The sequence below is a fragment of the Atractosteus spatula genome, chromosome 2, assembly GCF_055471065.1.
Source record: "Atractosteus spatula isolate fAtrSpa1 chromosome 2, fAtrSpa1.hap1, whole genome shotgun sequence".
Taxonomy (NCBI): Eukaryota; Metazoa; Chordata; class Actinopteri; order Semionotiformes; family Lepisosteidae; genus Atractosteus; species Atractosteus spatula.
Genome location: NC_142707.1, coordinates 75,297,530 through 75,313,978, shown reverse-complemented (window position 1 = coordinate 75,313,978; position 16,449 = coordinate 75,297,530). Strand labels below are relative to the sequence as shown.

The 16,449-nt window shown below is 39.2% G+C and overlaps 1 protein-coding gene across 2 annotated transcripts in view; it reads left to right on the top strand.

Annotated features, from left to right (window-relative positions):
* Positions 1-16,449, top strand: part of med23 (mediator complex subunit 23) — a 32,591-nt gene that overhangs the window by 3,559 nt on the left and 12,583 nt on the right. Inside the window, exons 5-19 of one of the 2 annotated variants that reach the window (XM_088905843.1) lie at positions 358-469; positions 1,611-1,709; positions 2,057-2,158; positions 2,463-2,532; positions 4,432-4,544; positions 4,761-4,856; positions 5,411-5,428; positions 10,257-10,457; positions 11,001-11,144; positions 11,502-11,647; positions 12,340-12,585; positions 14,133-14,275; positions 14,817-14,991; positions 15,823-15,986; positions 16,262-16,386. In XM_088905843.1, the coding sequence (XP_088761969.1) occupies positions 358-469; positions 1,611-1,709; positions 2,057-2,158; positions 2,463-2,532; positions 4,432-4,544; positions 4,761-4,856; positions 5,411-5,428; positions 10,257-10,457; positions 11,001-11,144; positions 11,502-11,647; positions 12,340-12,585; positions 14,133-14,275; positions 14,817-14,991; positions 15,823-15,986; positions 16,262-16,386 (1,954 nt within the window). The remainder of the gene's footprint in view (positions 1-357; positions 470-1,610; positions 1,710-2,056; positions 2,159-2,462; positions 2,533-4,431; positions 4,545-4,760; positions 4,857-5,410; positions 5,429-10,256; positions 10,458-11,000; positions 11,145-11,501; positions 11,648-12,339; positions 12,586-14,132; positions 14,276-14,816; positions 14,992-15,822; positions 15,987-16,261; positions 16,387-16,449) is intronic. The other variant, XM_088905850.1, reaches the window with a different exon arrangement.

Below are 16,449 nucleotides of genomic sequence, written 5' to 3'. Positions count from 1 at the left end.
AAATGGTCATTCATTTTGTTGATCATATCACCTCGTTGAAGTGAAATATTTGCTGTGGGTACATCATCGAATATTGTATTTTAATACTTGGTTGAGGTAGAAGAGCTGTTTTTGTCAGAGCAAGTTAAAACCAGAATCTTCATTGAGCAGACTTTCCTGTTGTAAATTATTGAGATTTTCTCAATATTCTGGGAAAGTACTTTGTCACTCTTTCCTGGAATTGATTCTACAGTAAGCATATATTTAATTAATGGCATTAATGGGTGAAGGCTTTTCAGTGCCTTAATAAGCTCTCAAACATGTTTGTTGAATTATATGTGATTTGAGTTGACTGACTCCTGTGTTCTTTTCTTCCAGGATGGTGTGTGAAGCCCTGATAAACTCTGACAATCTAGAGTGGGAACGCACACAACTCTGGGCCTTAACATTCAGACTTATTCGTAAAATAATTGGTGGTGTTGATTATAAGGTATTGTGTGACGTTATTGATTCTATTCACATTTTCTGTGCAAAGCACGGGGTGTATACAAGAAAAGTTAAAATGTTCTTGAGTGCTGGGTTCTGTTACAGTGCCTGTATTTGTGTTAATTATACATGTATACAATGCTGTCTGACTGTAGTGGGACAGCTAAGCCAATTTCTAGTTTGTGGCTGCACGTTTGTAATCATGATTTTAATATGTAGTAGTTCAGGTGGGTAGCTGCGTCAGCATGCGTAGGCTGCAAAGGAACAAGTAATAGGTTTATTCCATGCTGAAAAAAAGAAAAGAGAAAACACAACGTTTCGGTTGTGGAGCCTTCTTCAGGTGTGAGTGTGTGATGATGTGTGATGAGGTGTGATGATTTTAATATGAATTAAATGCATGAAGTAAAACACATTTTATTTTCGGGTAAACACATACATACATTTGACTCATATTTTATGGTTGAATCAGCGGTTTGAAGTGACTGTAAGTGATGAGATGCATTCACTTGAAGTGAATTTCAGAGTGTTAAAGTCAGTGACTATTTGTTGCCAGTTTGAGATGCTTTGCTGTAACTGCTTTGAGTTCATGTCTGTTCTTGTGGTGATGTGACTTCGGTTTTCCCTTCAGATTGTAAAATTCATGCTCATTAGGATTTAAATCCGGTGACTGCTGAGCTAGTGTAAGTTGGTCCAGTTTTGAACTGCTAGGTTGTATTAGTTGAATCTTTGGATCTTTGTCATGCTGCATGGTAAAGCACAGCCCAATAAGAATGGCAGCATTTTTGTCTACATAAGTAGGCAAAGTATTTCTTTTGACATGAGAGTTCATTTTGCTGACGCTGTCATGAGTTACTTCATCAATCGATGAGTGAGCCAGCTCCAGAGGCAGCTGTGCACATGGTTTGATGAAGTAAAGATCACTCTTCCAGCACTGTACACACTTTACACTGAACACTTCTATCTCAAACGTTTAAGGACAAAAGTTAATTAAAACCAGCATTTGAGATTTGACCTTGATTATTCTAAATGTCTTCTAAATATGCATTTTCTTTTATATGTATTTTTTACTGCCTTTTAATTTTTTTTATTTTAATCTTCTTTTTAATATTTCTTAAGAATTTTACATTCCTGGTGCTTTCTTCCAGGGAGTGCGAGATCTCTTAAAAGCTTTACTGGAGAAGATCCAGTCTATTCCCAACACTGTGAGCTCTGCAGTTGTTCAGCAGCTTTTAACAGCTCGAGAAGTAAGCCTTTTCCCTGATTAATGATGTCTGGGATGGTGTGTTATGGAGTGGATTTTTTTCCTGTTGCATATTAATATATTGCAGTCTAATTGAAGAGGAAGTTAGCATCACTTAAAGACAGAGAGGTTTCATCCTCAGCTCCTCATTGTCTTACAGAATAATAATGGAGGGGCCCCAGGCACTATAAAGAGTTGTTAGTAATTGGCTTGGGATCAACGTGTAACCTTTTCATGTTCTAATTTCTCAGTGTTTTGTCAGAATAGATATCTGAAGAAAACAATTATGACAAAACATATCGTAATAGGTAGGCTGAAGGTAGCTCATGTGTGCTCACTGTTTGTTTGAAGGTTGTGGAGTACATCTTGGATCGAAATGCCTGTCTGTTGCCAGCGTACTTTGCTGTTACAGAGATCCGAAAGCTGTATCCCGAAGGGAAGCTGTCACACTGGGTATGTTAGCTTTGTGGTGTCTTTCAACTCCACATGCATTTGAGATGCATTAGCTTTTCACGATTAGTCAAATACATTTTAAAAAACCTTCTGAATAAGTTAAAACTGTAAGTTATTAGACAGATTGCTTAACAGCTGTTGGTGATGTGAATGTGGTTCACCTTCAACTTACATTTTGCCGTTTGTATAAAATCTTCAGGAACCTGGCAGAAGCTTCAGCCAATCTTCTCTGGTTTAAAACAGAGGGTTTAGGGTAACTTTGCAACTTGAGGCTAATTTAATCAAGATTTGTTCTGTATTTTAGCTGCTGGGAAGTCTCATATCAGATTTTGTTGATAGCTTCAGAGCAACTGCAAGAATAAACTCTATTTGTGGTAAGTGCACGATCCTTTTACTAAAAGTAATCTGATAACCTAGTACAGGTTTTATTACAGTAGTTTTTAGGTCACAGATGCATTATATTATATGGTATGTCTTATGGGTATGTTATAGTATGACAGTGTTATCTAATACAGTGGCATTATCCCCATGGCGATGGTAACACAGCTGAAAAGTGGTGAGAATTTGTCTGGCATGATAATGCTAACAGCTTTCAGATTAGAAAAGTTTCTAGAGAGAAAACAAGTTTTCTTGGTCAGTTTCTCATTGGGCATAGAAATCTGCTGATGTTTGCATTCTATTGCTTTTAAAATTCCAGGCACTCAATTTTTAAAAATTGAATTAAAATTGCTGAGATGAACTGTTTGAGACTCCGTCTAAGATGTCATCCAGGAAGACATGATTTTAAGGAATGTGAGAACAGCAGCAGCTTGCCTTGGTGGTATTTACGTGGTTGAATGCGGCTTGCCTGTGGGAGAAGCTGCCTGGTGAGCGAGCTGTTCTGCTCCAGCACTCATCAGGCTAGTCCAGTCACATCTGTCTGACTCATCTGCATAGTTAGTTTCAGATTTCAGGGGGTGCAGCTGTAGAAATCAAACAGCAGAATCACCGCATGACAGAAGATGCATGCTTGGATGCCATTCAGGGATATCATCTTGGCAGCTGAAATATGTAATTGCCCTCTTCTGTGGGCAGGAGAGCAACTAAACGTGCAGGAGAGACACTGTAGAAGTGTTTTATCTACCAGTGAATTTTGTGTTGTGCTTGACTGACCTGATGGAAGGCAACATGTATTAAGACGTCACATTGAGCTGTATACTGACTGTTGCATTGTTCTAAGCCAGCAGGTGGAAATGTGATGCTATGTGGAGAAATCTGTAATACAAGAATGCCCCTGGTGCATGATGAAGACAACCTAGCTGATCAGCAGTACATTTACAAAGTCTTTGATCCAGCAGTTCTTTAGTTCCTGCAAGCCAATTTGAACATTTTTTAGTTACTGGTTTTTCAGTGGCACCACTTTAGGAAAATAAATTGGAGCTTTTTCTGCTACCCTGAGTCCAGCAGAAAATATATGGGGACCAGTATGGTATAAGCTTTAACAGGAGAGAAGTATGACTGGCTGACACTGGGAAGTCTAAGACTGACATCACATCCCATTGCAGCTGTCCAGCTGTTGAGCAAGTCTCTGCCTCTGCGCTGTTCGGGTTGTTAGTGCTCAGGGAGGTCGTGTCTGGTGTTGCAGTTGTTGGTGCTCAGGGAGGTTAGATCTGGTGTTGGGGTTGCTAGTGCTAGATTTTCCTTATTTTCTTTTAATACCTGTATGTTTGAATATCTAAATAAATCCATTAGATGTGGTATTTCTTATGAGTATATGTGCAACTTAATGTTTTGTACTAGTTGTATAATCTTGGAAAAATAGAAGGAATATTTTGAATTTGCTTAAAAACTATCCCATAATATTATAATAAATATACTGTGTGTAGCAATTGGGATTATCATACTCATGTGAATTACTTCAAATATAGGTCTTTCTGTCTGTTAGTTATGTTATTCTACATAGATCATTTAAAATTTGCTTAGAATTACTCATTAAAAATATATAAATGTTTAGATCATTGTCCCAGCCCTGGGACATGTTATGCATATTGTGAAAATTTGGTGGAAAATGTTTTAATTACCCTACAATAAATAAAAATGAAATAACCACCCACCTTTACAAACCTGCAAGTGCCAAAGCTGTAGAATATTGTGTAAATAATTTCCCCCGAGATTTGATTCTTATTTCTGGACACTTGGATCCTGTTTTAGTCTTCAGCCCGGAGAATCGTTGCGTTCGAATCCTCGTCCCGTCGAGACGCAGTGTGTAATCTCTCGGCTTGTTTGATCACCAGGAAGGTGCAGCCTGCTCCCCGTGGTGAACAACTCCGGGGCGATCTGCAACTCCTGGAAGTTAGACCCCACGACGCTCCGCTTTCCCCTGAAAGGCCTTCTGCCCTACGATAAGGTACCGGAACGACTGAGCTGATGTCGAGTTCTTCTTATTTTGTGGATTGAATTATTAAAGATTTTTGGAACGACACGAAACAATTCAGTGAAAGTTTCCTGTTCAGTGTTTTTTCTCCTGTTCCGACTGTTGTGCTGCGTAAACGTTTCCTGTGTGATGCCGCTCTTTGTGGCTTCGGTCTTCACGCCTGGCTGTTCCCATGTGCTTCCCTCACAGGACCTGTTCGAGCCTCAGACTGGCTTGTTAAGATACGTGCTGGAGCAGCCTTATTCGAGAGACATGGTGTGCAACATGTTAGGTCTCAACAAGCAGGTACTGTACTTGGCCTTCGAATCCTTTCCTCGAAAGAACCTGTACTTTTTTTCTTTTCTCTTTTCTTTGGCTGTGGCTAACTAAGCAGATTTGGTTGCTTGTTTGAGTAGACATTGAGTGAAGTAATTGAGAAGGATAGTTTAGACATACAATCCTTTGCTTGAGGATCTCTTTTTTGTAGCATATTTAAGTAGATTTAAGAATATATATTTTTTAATTGGTTTGCATTGCTTTGTTTCTATAAGGCCAGCCTCCAATATACTCCCTGCCATACTAGCTCGAAAGAAACGCGTGATTGTTAAAGGAACAGACACCAGCATTGTAATATAGAGTGTCATTGGCTATAGAGACACGTGAGCTCTGTCCTTCTATAACTAGCCTGACGGGGAGTATAGCTGCGTTGCCTGTTGTGGTTCTTATTTTTCTTTTGTGGAGCTTGGCCTGACATGGGGGGAATTTGAGGCTGGCCTCATAGTCACTGTTTTGTCTTTTCTTTTTTCTTCCTTTATTTTTGTTCTGTCCTGTCTTGTCCTGCCCATCCTCCAATGCTCTAGACCTTGAACATTGCTCAGGTATGTTCACAATCTTACTGTTGTATTGTGACTAACTAGACGCTTGGTAGCCACTGATTCCATCTAGATTGTTAAGATCTTGGGGGCTTGAAATTACTGTCGATGAGACGTTCGCTTGTCCAGTGCCTGGCAGGTGTAATTCAATTGGTCAACGCTGTTTTTTATAAAAGATAAGATGTGAAGAGTACATCTGTAACAGCAAAGGCTGCAGCTTTAGGAGTTGAAACATCTGAGAGCAAATACAGATTGGATATTTTCATTTTCTTCTGATGTAACTGCTTTTGAAGTAAGAGCTATAGACCCCGGCTCCTGATTTATCCAGCTGCTTTTATTTAAGAAGGCGTAACTGATAATATTCAGTTCTTTTAAACTGGAAGGTTGTCTATAAGTGATTATATTCCTTTAGTCCCCTGAAGGGAAAAAGGCTTGATTTAGGCAGAGAATTTAATACCTGTTTTACTTGAGCACACACTAAGGCTGAAGAGAGATCATTTGCGAGGATGAGTATGATCAACCTAGGTCAGCAGTAGGTATCTCTTTACAAGTACATGTGGAAAAAGCATCTATCTGCTGTTTATAGGTAATATTAACTTAGGCAGGGTGGGAAAGAAAAATCAGGAAAGTGCCTAAAAAAGGGATCCGGAGCTCCTCTTTCCCAACCCCGGTGCCCGACAGGTCTGAAGAAAATCTAAGAGAGCCTAATTTGTTTTTGTTTTCTTTCCCGTGCCCCAGGGTACTCTTGGAAAACAAATCGTTAGGACTTCCAGGTTATGTATTTTAGGTACTTTCCTTTATCCTGTTTTGCATTGCTCACAATCTTATAAGTATGCTCTTTGTTCTTTCTCATGTTTTCTAATGAGGCCCATTTGTAGAAATGTATATATTTGTAAGTTTGTAATGAATAAATTAATAATAGAGGAGAAGCAGCAAGCAGTGTATTTTCTAAGGGTAAGGTGTTGAGAGCTTTTGGGAGTGTGGGTACAGATTGATATTCTGAAGTTTCCGTAAGTAATGAGAGCATCATATTAGTGTGCAATGCAGAAATGTATTTCACAGGACAGTGTTCTAATGAGTGTAGTTAACGCTTCCCTACTAAAAAGGCAATTTTGTTGATGGTGTGGTTGTTTAAACTAAAGAAGACTCTGCATCTAAAACATTCTTTCATCTCACTTTTTACTTATTCCTTTGCAACTGAAAATTACTTTGTGTTTCACTTTAGAAAGTTAATTAGAGACCAAATAAACTTAATCTGTTGATTGTATGAGCCCAACCCAATGCAATTGTGTGAGCTGTACTGGTTTTAAGATGCTTTTCTGCACTCCCAATGTATTGTTCTCAGGTTCACTTCACATGCAGTGGCAGAGATCTGGCCATCCCTATTCCTGTTTGCTAGGACAGTGCCACTAGTGACAGAAATACTGCTGCCTGTTCCCTGGTGACTTACTGTCATCTGTGGAATCAGAAGGTTGCATTGTGTTTGGAATGTATTTGCTTGACTATAAGATAACTGTTAGAATTAATAAAAATTGCTCCTTGTGTTTTAGGTAATCTAGAGACCCTCCCATTTCTTCTTTGTTTTTCCTGTTTCCTGTTCCTTTATTGATTAGAGTCAACTTGATTAATTTCTAGTCCTGTGGGTTTCTGTTTTTCATTCAGCGGAGGCTTACACTGCATCCTGTATCCTATTTGAGTCAAGTTATAAGAACAGTGGTCTCTGTCCCTGTCCAGAAGGACTTGTGTGACTTCTGGCTTTTGTTCCAGCGGAGTTCTTTTTGAGCCTAGTTGGTTTAATTTCTCCAATTGAACTTTTGTAACCTGTTTGTATTTGGATTCACACACCAAATCTGGTAATCTGCAGTTTGCGTTCTCTTAATTGGCTGCTGCTTTATTGCTGCATAAATAACTCTTAACACTCAACCAGTTAGTGATGTGCAGACAGGGGTGGCACTGACATTCCCACAAAAAAGACGTCAGCATTTCACAAAGGTCCATGTACTTACATCTGTACTCCTGAAGGAGCAGCGGTATGAAATCCCAGGACAGGCCCAGGGTTCAAAGCTATTGTTGTTAACTCCACCTAGTTTCTTCGTCTATACACAAGAAAAGGTCTTCACAAATGCATCTCAGTTAGCCCTGCTAAGAGTTCAGCTTAAACAAAGCCAGAAGACAGATCGGATCTTCAGGAGCAACACTCAAAGGTAGCACTAATGAAATGATTAATTATTAGTTAAGTCGAACTTTAAACGTTTAAATTATCATTTAGAAGAGGTATCATTGCGTTGGACGGAGGTTTGGGTGGAGAAATGCATCTGTATGTATGTTGCAAAGGAATAAGTAGAAGTTGAAAGTCTACTTTTCAGCATGGAATAAACCCCGACTTGGATCAATGCATCTAGCCATAATGTAGGGCACGATGGATACATCGGCGTCATTTGTGTTGGCATACCTGGTACTGCTTGTTTTGGTTGCTTGTGTATGACGAGATAAAGTTTGTAGTTACAGATTTTGCCTACACTAAAAATGAGAATAAAAGTTATTTTAGGTAGTGAAAACTATTTTCCTTATTTTTTTTTATATTGTTGAATTGCATTTCAAAAATACCAAAATGCATTAGGAAACTCTATCTAAAAATATAAAACTATACTAATATGCAAAGAATAAAAAGTTAATTTCAAGCCCTAAACCAACTTTTAGTGCATGCTGGGTTGTGTTGTAGAATATAGTCACGTCTGTCGCGCTCTGCTGCAATTTTCTTTTGGAATTTGCGTTCTGGAAAGTAATTTCACAATGGTGTCAACATCAGTTACACATGGTATGTGTGCTTTGGGTTTTGTTGGCATATAACTGCATTTGTCCTGGAAGATTTTTTTATATGCAATGATTCATGGATTCATTTTTTATTTAATATTTTGAAAGCATGCCCAACAAAGGACGGTCTTTTGTTTTTGAGGTTACGTTATTGGATTATTGGTGTGTGAGACATTTTCAAAACACACACTGAGCAATTGGTTCTGTTGCACATTGCAATGGGCTGACTTTAAAACTTTAGGTGTAATGCATTGTCACTTCCATTGCAGATTTTGACTATAAGCTAATATATATTATAAGGGCTTCTTGTATTTATCCTCCGTCAATGGCCATGTAAATACGATGTAAACATACCATTGGAGAATGTGAGTGGCAGTTCTAAGACTGCATCAGTTAACACATGCTCTAAATGTTTTGTTAACATTTGACTGCAAATTTGTTGCAAAATAGCTAACATGAGGTAAAAGTAAGAATCTTTTAAAAAACCTATTCTGCCAATGGGAAGCTATGACCCATTATAAAATGTAAAAAGAAGGTTTACATTTTTACGAAATGTTACATTATTAATAGAAAAATACGTGGATGCTGCACTATGCATTTTTTTGGAAACCATAGTTCTATATGTTGCCCTAATACCTTTCAGGTTCACCTTAATCCAGTAAATTAACCCCTTTCTCAAAAGAGCATGCTCCTCGTTTTTATGTCAGTCCACATGAACAGCTCCTGTACCGTACCAGTTCAAGCTGTGACACATCTGTGGTGAAAGTATCGGTATGTTTGGGTTCAGTGTGTGACACAAATAAAAAGCTGCAGTATATTATACATGCTAGAGGTTCTTTTTACTTCTTGGTCTTTAAGTTTTAATGTTGTACCTAGGCTTTCTGAATAGAAAAGTAAAGTCTTACCTGTAGCTCCTTGCTCAAGCTGTTCTGCAGCATTTTATTTTTACAACAAGAGGGCATTGTTTCCCATATGAAGCTTTAATTTTCTTCAAAATTATAAATGCATTTTTTTAAATTAGCAGTCAGTTTAGATAGCCTAATTTTAAATCCGATTTGTTGTGCCTTCTTCACATTGGTTTATTTTTTTGTCTTTCTTAATATGTTTCAGTGTTACACCTAATTTAGCGGAACTTAACCCTACATAGTCATCTTCCATCTGTCAATGGAAAAAAAATAATTTAGCAAAATTAGTAAAGTAATTTAAAATACTTATTAAAAGAAATATTAATGGTAAAGGGTGCTATTTTATCAATCAGAAATCAAAGCACCCCTTTCTGGCTTTATTTTGTTGTTTAACGCCTATCATGGCTTCAGTATTTACAAAACACTGTAGTTTTTACCAGATTGTGCTGAATATATCATCAACAAAACACATTACAATCTTCTTGTCCTTTCTTTTTAGAAGTTAGTTGTAATTCATATTTTGATGTATAATATCTGATTTATTACATACTATTTTAAAGAGACTGTTTTAAAGTGTTTACAACACTGTTGTGGAATAGAACAAAATGTAAAAGCAACAGTTCTGTAATGCTGCTGTCTCTATTGTTTCATTTTTACAATAAACTCGCTCCCTTTCTGAGAGGTCATAAAATTGACACACTGATATTTTAACTTCACATCACATCTTCCTTAATCCTTCCGGTACCAGGCATTTTTTTCCGGCCTTGGAAAGTTGGTTAAAAACTTTAACCAAGTTCAAACAGATTAGGCATTACCTGAATTTAAAGTAGTGAGGCTAAAAATGAGAGCTTAACATATTTGTCCATGTCTTCGGCGTCCTGAGCATGGGTACGAGTATCCAAGGAAATCGCACAACGAGCGGGATTCTTCCTGGACGCGTGTGAGAACGAGACGCCCCTCTTCAGTGTCCAGCTCTGAGGGCAAAGGAAGCGGATCGCGCCGCGGGCGTCGGCCAGCGCTTTAATATAGTGCAGCTTTTTGGGAAGCGGGGCCTGTGTGTTGTGCGGCGGGGGCGCAGGGCCGTGACTGTGCTGTGCTCCGCTCTCGCCTTGCAGCACAAGCAGCGCTGCCCCGTGCTGGAGGACCAGCTGGTGGACCTGGTGGTGTACGCCATGGAGCGCTCGGAGACCGAGGAGCAGTTCGACGACGGCGGCACCAGCCAGCTGCTCTGGCAGCACCTGTCCAGCCAGCTCATCTTCTTTGTCCTTTTCCAGTTCGCCAGCTTCCCTCACATGGTCCTCTCCCTTCACCAAAAGGTACGTGGAGGTGTCCCGCCTCTGACCTGCAGGATCAGAGCTGAAATTCTTCTCGTTTCGGGGGAAAAAAACTGGAAAGTAATAAGTATTGAAATGTGTGAATCTGCAAATGCTAAACTTGGAGCAAGATTTTCTGGGGTTGTATGTTTTATATCGCGCTAGGAATACAGGTTGTGTGCCTTTTTTGCAAAGGCACTATTATACATTTTTCTTACAATATAAAGTTACAGTTTAGTCAAGTTTTGCATTTGACCTAAGGCCCCCGTGTAGCGTGGTCATACACAACACACCCCCTTTGTGGTTTCATAAACGTGTGTCGTATTTCAGTTAAAAGTTATTTTTACTTCATCCCGCCTTATAGTTTCAGAGCAAAAAATTGAATTTGTCCTCAAAAATATGTAGCAGTCTATTTAGCTCTTATGGAACAACACAGAATTTTGACCAAATATGGATTCTAATATTTCACAGTTTGCAGTTTTAAAAAAAAATGAACGTGTATGTGAATTAAGCTGGGGATTTTTGTTGTTTTTTGTTGCTTTGTAGCTGGCTGGACGGGGTCTCATTAAGGGAAGGGATCACCTGATGTGGGTTCTTCTGCAATTTATATCTGGCAGCATCCAGAAGAATGCTCTTGCTGACTTCCTTCCTGTTATGAAGCTCTTTGATCTTTTGTACCCAGAGAAAGAGGTAACTAAACAGCACAAGATCTGTCTGTCTTCATGCTTTTCATGAGCTGCAGAATTGTTGCAGGTCAAAGGTCAAAGCAGAAAACCAAAAAGAGGGCGATTTAATTCTGCAGTGAAACTGTGTCTGTGTGAAAGTAACGAGTGATTTCCAGCTAACGCCGCCAATTCTCTGTCCAGTTTTCTGGCACTTGAAACAGTCTGTTTTTCCTTACTGTTTGAGGAAAGCAGAATAAAGCTGTGCGTAACGGTACAGGAAACAGGAGCAGGGGCAGGTCAGACGTTTCAACACTGTTGAATTATGAGGGAAAGTGCAAGGCAGGAGCAGCACCAGAGCACTAAATTCTTGTTTCTTTCTCAGTGTATCCCGGTTCCTGACATTAACAAGCCCCAGTCCACACATGCCTTTGCCATGACCTGCATCTGGATCCACCTCAACAGGAAGGCTCAGAATGACAACTCCAAGCTCCAGATACCAATTCCTCACTCGCTGAAGCTCCACCATGAGTAGGTCTTTCCTTTGTGTCTCACATCTGCTCCTCCTGTCGTTTTTGCAGGCTAAAAAGACAACAAAAAAAAGTTTGTGGCTCCTTACAGCCAGTGTTTGAGCTGAGGGTGGATGTCATTCCCCTTGTTATAAGAGGCATTCCCTATGTAGAAAGTTATCCGTACCGTTTAAGTAATATTCCAGCAAGGGGCTTTTAAACCAGTATGACAATTCATGTGAAACCTGAACCCCTGGAATTATAAATATTTCAAGGAACCACAAAGCCAGTGATTAATTCAAAGGGGTTTTCATCTGAAAATGAATGCAGTTTCACCATCAATAGCAATTCTTTTTCAAGTTAAGCTATCTGTAACCCCATACTGAGAACTAAATATGCTGCCGAAGTTAGGTATTCAGTACATGTATTTCAGTACACTAGTAAGAAATAAATATTTTGTTTTATTAATAAATATTAAGTTTTAGTTTTGCACTAAAATGTCATGGGTCCACTTCACAAGAGATTATTGTAGATCTTAGGCAGCCGCTATTTTAGTGTCTCATTTCAAATTCTTGATCGTTTTTAAGCTGCGTTCATTTGTGCACATGTTTAATGTAAAGAATTGTCTCACATTCTGCAAAGGAATCTTTTCGAGACTTTGACAGATTCACGTTATTTAGGGCTGCCCTGCTCTCGTGATCTGCCCCTTTTCAGGTTCCTGCAGCAGAGTCTGCGAAATAAGAGTCTCCAGATGTCGGACTACAAGATCGCGCTCCTGTGCAACGCTTATTCCACCAACTCCGAGTGCTTCACGCTGCCGATGGGGGTGCTGGTGGAAACCATCTATGGAAATGGAAACATGAGGATCACCCTTCCTGGGACCAACTGCATGGCTTCGGGCTCTGTCACTCCACTGCCGATGAACCTGCTGGACTCGCTCACTGTGCACGCTAAAATGAGGTGTGGTGCTCAGGATCAGCGTATATATATACATATAAAGGATTTATAGGAGGGCGTTTTTTAGTTCATTAATTTAGAGTGCATTCATCACACTTCAAACATTTTTTCCAAAAATATATTTCCTGTGTTTTTTATGTTGCTATCTGAAGTTTAATGGTGTTTGCGATAATAAATCTCACTCCCTTATACTTGTATTTCTATGCAAATATAATAAGATTAGATGGTCATGATTTAAATTGCCAGGCAAGTATTACGTATAGTAATTAATTATAAATATGAGGAATAGTGAGTATTAATACGAGAAGTGAATTTTAACGGTTCCCCACAACATTTTGTATTGATTTATGTTGCATAACCAGGTTTACCTCGTACTGTGAAGGATTTGCTAGTGAAAATTATTTTATTATTTTTATTATGATTTTTTTAAAGTGACTTGATAGTTTCTGTATTTTAATGCATTGCAAAAGCAGACTTCTGCAACTGCAACAAAGCAGCACAGTGGAACATCTTCATGGACATATTGTAAAAGAATTTGAGGACTTTTCATAATGAGTTGTGTGTGAAACGCTCCACTCTTTCAGAATCAAAGTATGGTTAGTAGCTGGAGTTGTTACAAAATGTATTAAGACAACGTCTCAGTTTAATTTTCAAGAACCATTTACTATAAAGGCTAGTTTCACATTGAGGGGTAGAAAGAAGAAATAAAGTTTTGGCTATTGAGCATTTTTCAGGTGTGCCTGGTGAAGGTTTCACACCTGAGGAAAGCTACTTCAAACACTCAAAACACCTTATCTTTCTGCTTTTCAGTGTAAAATTAACCTTTATTTGTTCCTTTCCAGCCAGTGTTCTCTGAGACAGCTCCCTGTTCAAACATTTATACTGTGTCTTTGGCTTCTTTTCTCTTTGGGTGAACAAAGTTAAAGACTTGAAGCTTTTGAACAGCCTGTGAGATTTGTACAATTCGGTAGTACGACCTCATTTGGAATGTTATGTACTAGGAAGGTCATCCGAAAAGATGTTCCTGCTCTGGAAAGAGTCCAGAGAGCAGCAACCAGATGCCCTCTCATCATTAAATATTTTTATTTCCTCTGGCAGGACAGAACTAACCCTTCTAGCTTTGAACAAAGAAATCAACAAGGGGACATGATTGAGGTATCCCATGTGCTTTAAAGACATTGACAAAGTCAAACCGGTTGAGTCCTTTACAGTCAACACTGAAACATTAACCAGAGGACCAAAATGAAAACTTTTAAGGAAAGATACATTTGAAACTGAGACCAAGAGGAGGCACTTTTTTGCACAAAGACTATAGGAATCTGAAACTGATACCATGCTTTTTCTCAAGAAGTGGCTGGATTGGATCATTTTATCAATTAGTTACTTACAGTACAACTAAATGATGATAGATGAGCCAAATGGCTGACTCTCATTTGCTGCTTTTCTGCTGTTCTTATAAGAACTCAGGATTGAGTCAATGGCTGTAATAATGCTTTATTTCATCTTGTACTTTCAGAGGTACAAAATTCTGTTTTCTTTCATTATTACAGCCTCATTCACAGCATAGCCACAAGAGTGATCAAACTTGCCCATGCCAAATCAAGTCTAGCTCTGGCTCCTGCACTGGTGGAGACCTATAGCCGCCTGCTGGTCTACATGGAAATTGAATCTCTGGGAATCAAAGGTTTTATCAGTAAGTTCTGGGTTTTCTGGTTCTTATTCTGTTAAGTCCTAAAAAAAATGTTTTTGTTAAATGTGAATTTGCGTAATTTTGGAAATTAATTTAGGCTTTGGTGCATTGTTCTTTTGATAGAAATATTCACATTTTTTTTGCTTAATGATTGACATTACAATGTTAGGGAAGTAGTGTAATACACTGTGAATGTAAAAATTGTGTTAAAATTGTGAATATCACGTTTGTGTTAAAAAAACCACCCTTTCAGAATTTTTTTCAGCTAGCTTTTTTCTCGGTGGTAGAAATCCTGTTTCTCCCGAAGAAGGCTCCACAGCCGAAATGTTGTGTTTTCTCTATTCTTTTTTCAGCAGGGAATAATCCTATTACTTGTTTCTCTGCAGCCTATGCATGCTGACGCAACTACCCACCTGAAATCCTATTTCTCTGTTGGTAAATGCATGAACATAGGATAGGAAGGCTTTGATTGACAGGAAAGGTGCGATCACGAGGGTCTGTTTCCATCGCACAGCATGCTCAGGTGTGTTTTGCATGCTTGCAGGCCAGCTGTTGCCCAATGTGTTCAAGTCCCACGCCTGGGGGATCCTGCATACGCTGCTGGAGATGTTCAGCTATCGGATGCACCACATCCAGCCCCACTACAGGGTGCAGCTGCTCAGCCACCTGCACTCCCTGGCAGCTGTGCCCCAGACCAACCAGAACCAGCTGCACCTGTGGTCAGTCGGCGCCGGGGGGAGGAGGGGGGCAGTGGGGAAGCAGGAGGGGTGGTGGGCTTGCTGGACTTCTACAATCCAGCAGCTGACCTTTTACTGCCGTGCGTTCATGATCGTCGTATGCCAGTGAATGAATTTGATTTGATTGGCAAATGTGATGGATTACTTACTACAGAATGTGACATTGGCTGCTCATGAATAGTCAACAGCTTGGCTTCTTAACTCAGCTGTGTGGTATTGATAACATTTCACATTATTTCTGTGGGTTTTAAGTACAGGTGGGGACCTTGAGCATCATCAATTTACTCGGTAACATAAAGGTATTGTAACTAATTGTAAACATTAGTCATAATGTCTAAATCTTTTGCATGACTGTGTCTTCAGTCATAAAAAAGATATACTGATGTTTTTCACCACCTGCAGTATCCTAGTTTTGCATCCCAAAGTTAAATTATACCTGTTGAATGTTATTTGAAAATATTGATCACCATCCTGGCTTCTTTTTGTTAATGAAGAATTGACAGGAAATGAAACAATGTTTTGTTATTCAAACTGAATAGGCCTGTGCATTTAGAAGGTCACATTTAGAGGGACTAACCCATGGTTTTATGCTCTATTAGATTAATATTCACACAGACATTTCTAAATTATATTCATATAATGCCTTCTCTGTCATCTAATTTCTTAAAATCTCATGTGACACATTGTAGTCCTATTGGTTCCTTTCATAGTATAATTTTGTGTTTTTGGTTTATGCTGAAGATGTCTCTGGAGAAACTTTGCCCAAAGCCTTTATGCCTTAATGCCATTGAATGAATGCTTCTTGTGTTGCAGTGTGGAGAGCACAGCTTTGAGGTTAATCACAGCCCTTGGAAGTTCTGAAGTCCAGCCTCAGTTTACACGCTTCCTCAACGACCCAAAAACTGTTCTCTCTGCCGAGTCTGAGGAGCTCAACAGGGCTCTTATTCTGACTTTGGCCAGAGCGACACATGTTACAGGTAGACCCTCGCGTGGGAGTATTGTTTTGTGCCATTCGGGTGCCTCTCGTACATGAACTTTCTTGAGTTCTGTATCTTCAGATGAGAAATCGAACTTCCAAGATGAAAAATCTGAGATTGTAATGTGGTACCAGTGTGTTTCTGCAGTCAGGTCTTGTTGCCACTATTCACTAGGATGTTTTATTAGAATTATCCTTGTTCTTTTTCTAGTCCAAGTTTACATCATCTTTAGAGCCTGTTATAACAGTTTTTTTTCCTTTTATGTTGTGTTTCAGATTTCTTTACTGGCTCAGACTCCATTCAAGGCACATGGTGCAAAGACATCCTCCAGACGATAATGAGCTTCACCCCACACAACTGGGCTTCTCACACCCTGAGTTGCTTTCCAGCTCCATTGCAGGTATGTGGAGTTTCTTCTTGAATGTGTACAGTTGCAGTTGATACACTGTTTGCAGATATGATA